Source organism: Penaeus monodon, chromosome 20 (assembly GCF_015228065.2).
Source record: "Penaeus monodon isolate SGIC_2016 chromosome 20, NSTDA_Pmon_1, whole genome shotgun sequence".
Taxonomy (NCBI): Eukaryota; Metazoa; Arthropoda; class Malacostraca; order Decapoda; family Penaeidae; genus Penaeus; species Penaeus monodon.
The window spans coordinates 23,003,307-23,004,583 of NC_051405.1; the positions used below are offsets into that span (position 1 = coordinate 23,003,307).

The 1,277-nt window shown below is 37.5% G+C and overlaps 1 protein-coding gene across 2 annotated transcripts in view; it reads left to right on the top strand.

The window, feature by feature from the left end:
- LOC119585707 (forkhead box protein P1-like) overlaps window positions 1–1,277 on the top strand; it is a gene marked incomplete at its 5' end in the record, with an annotated part of 71,485 nt that overhangs the window by 53,689 nt on the left and 16,519 nt on the right. For both annotated transcript variants that reach the window (XM_037934385.1, XM_037934387.1), the window contains 2 exon segments: window positions 579–655; window positions 820–921. In XM_037934385.1, the coding sequence (XP_037790313.1) occupies window positions 579–655; window positions 820–921 (179 nt within the window).

The following is a 1,277-nucleotide window of genomic DNA, read 5'->3' on the forward strand; positions in this document are numbered from 1 at the left end:
CCATACCAGATGCAACAGCCACTTCTTTGGTCCTGATCACTTCTTGCCTGCCACCTCTGCCTAACACCTTCCTGCCACCACCGTCAGTCTCCTTAAGATTTCTTAGTCACCTTCTCGCCTGTTCCAGATGTGACCTGGTGCCCTCTGACCTGCTGTGCTGCATAAATGTTCTCTGTTTATTATCTCTCCCTATTTTTCTTTGTCTCTCTTATAGGTCTTTCGTATATGTTAGACCGTGCAGGACTGGACATCCAGCAAGGTCCGTATGCCCTATCCAGGATTTTGAAATAGGTTATTTGTAGTTTCTCAGATGAGTGACTACTTTGATTAGAGACAAAAATGGCAAAACTTGGCCAATCTCTTTATTTTCATATTTTCCGAAGTGCCTAAAGAGAGGAAAATTGTTTTGTCTTTGAATTTCAAATAAAAAAGTAGAGGTTAGGCTAAGAGATCATTCTTAACCTTTTTAATTTCTCATCATCTACTGTAGGCTGAATAAGAGTTACAGTAGTGAAAGAGTGCTTTCTGCTGAATGCATCCCAACAATGAATGTATTGTACGCTTGATTTTGTTTACAGAAATACAAAGGAATCGAGAATTCTACAAGAGCACAGAAGTTCGCCCACCATTTACCTATGCATCACTCATAAGACAGGTGAGTGAGTATATTTCTTTTAGTACTTTGTTGCTGGTGATAATGTTGAGTACTGATGTTTAATCCATAACACAGTGCAATAATGTGCCATGACATTGTTAACAGATATGTCATGCTAGTACCATAAAAGTGGGATATATTTAAGACCACTGACATTTTTTCAGGCAATCATAGAGTCGCCAGACAAGCAACTAACATTGAATGAGATATACAACTGGTTTCAAAATACATTTGCTTACTTCAGACGTAACGCAGCAACTTGGAAGGTACGTGTTTTGCTCAATGAACAAGTTTAAGTTCTTTGCCCTTCATATGTCACGTCTATAGATATACATTTCAGCTGATCATATATGGCTTTTCATTGAGTATTTCTTGTTTGTTGTGGCGTTTGTTTAAACCAAAAACTTCATAGTTGACATTAAAACAGTGGTCACTCCCATGTCAAAAATACTTAATAATATGTAAAGAGAAGAATGGCATTTTTCATTAGGCCAGATGGATGCAGCATTTAGTATATCTTTGGGTGATGAATATGTAAGAAGATACATAGGATAAGAAGAATAGGTAACACTTTCCTATGTGAATGAGTTTCCAGGGATGACTGTCGTTGCATTTAAAGAAA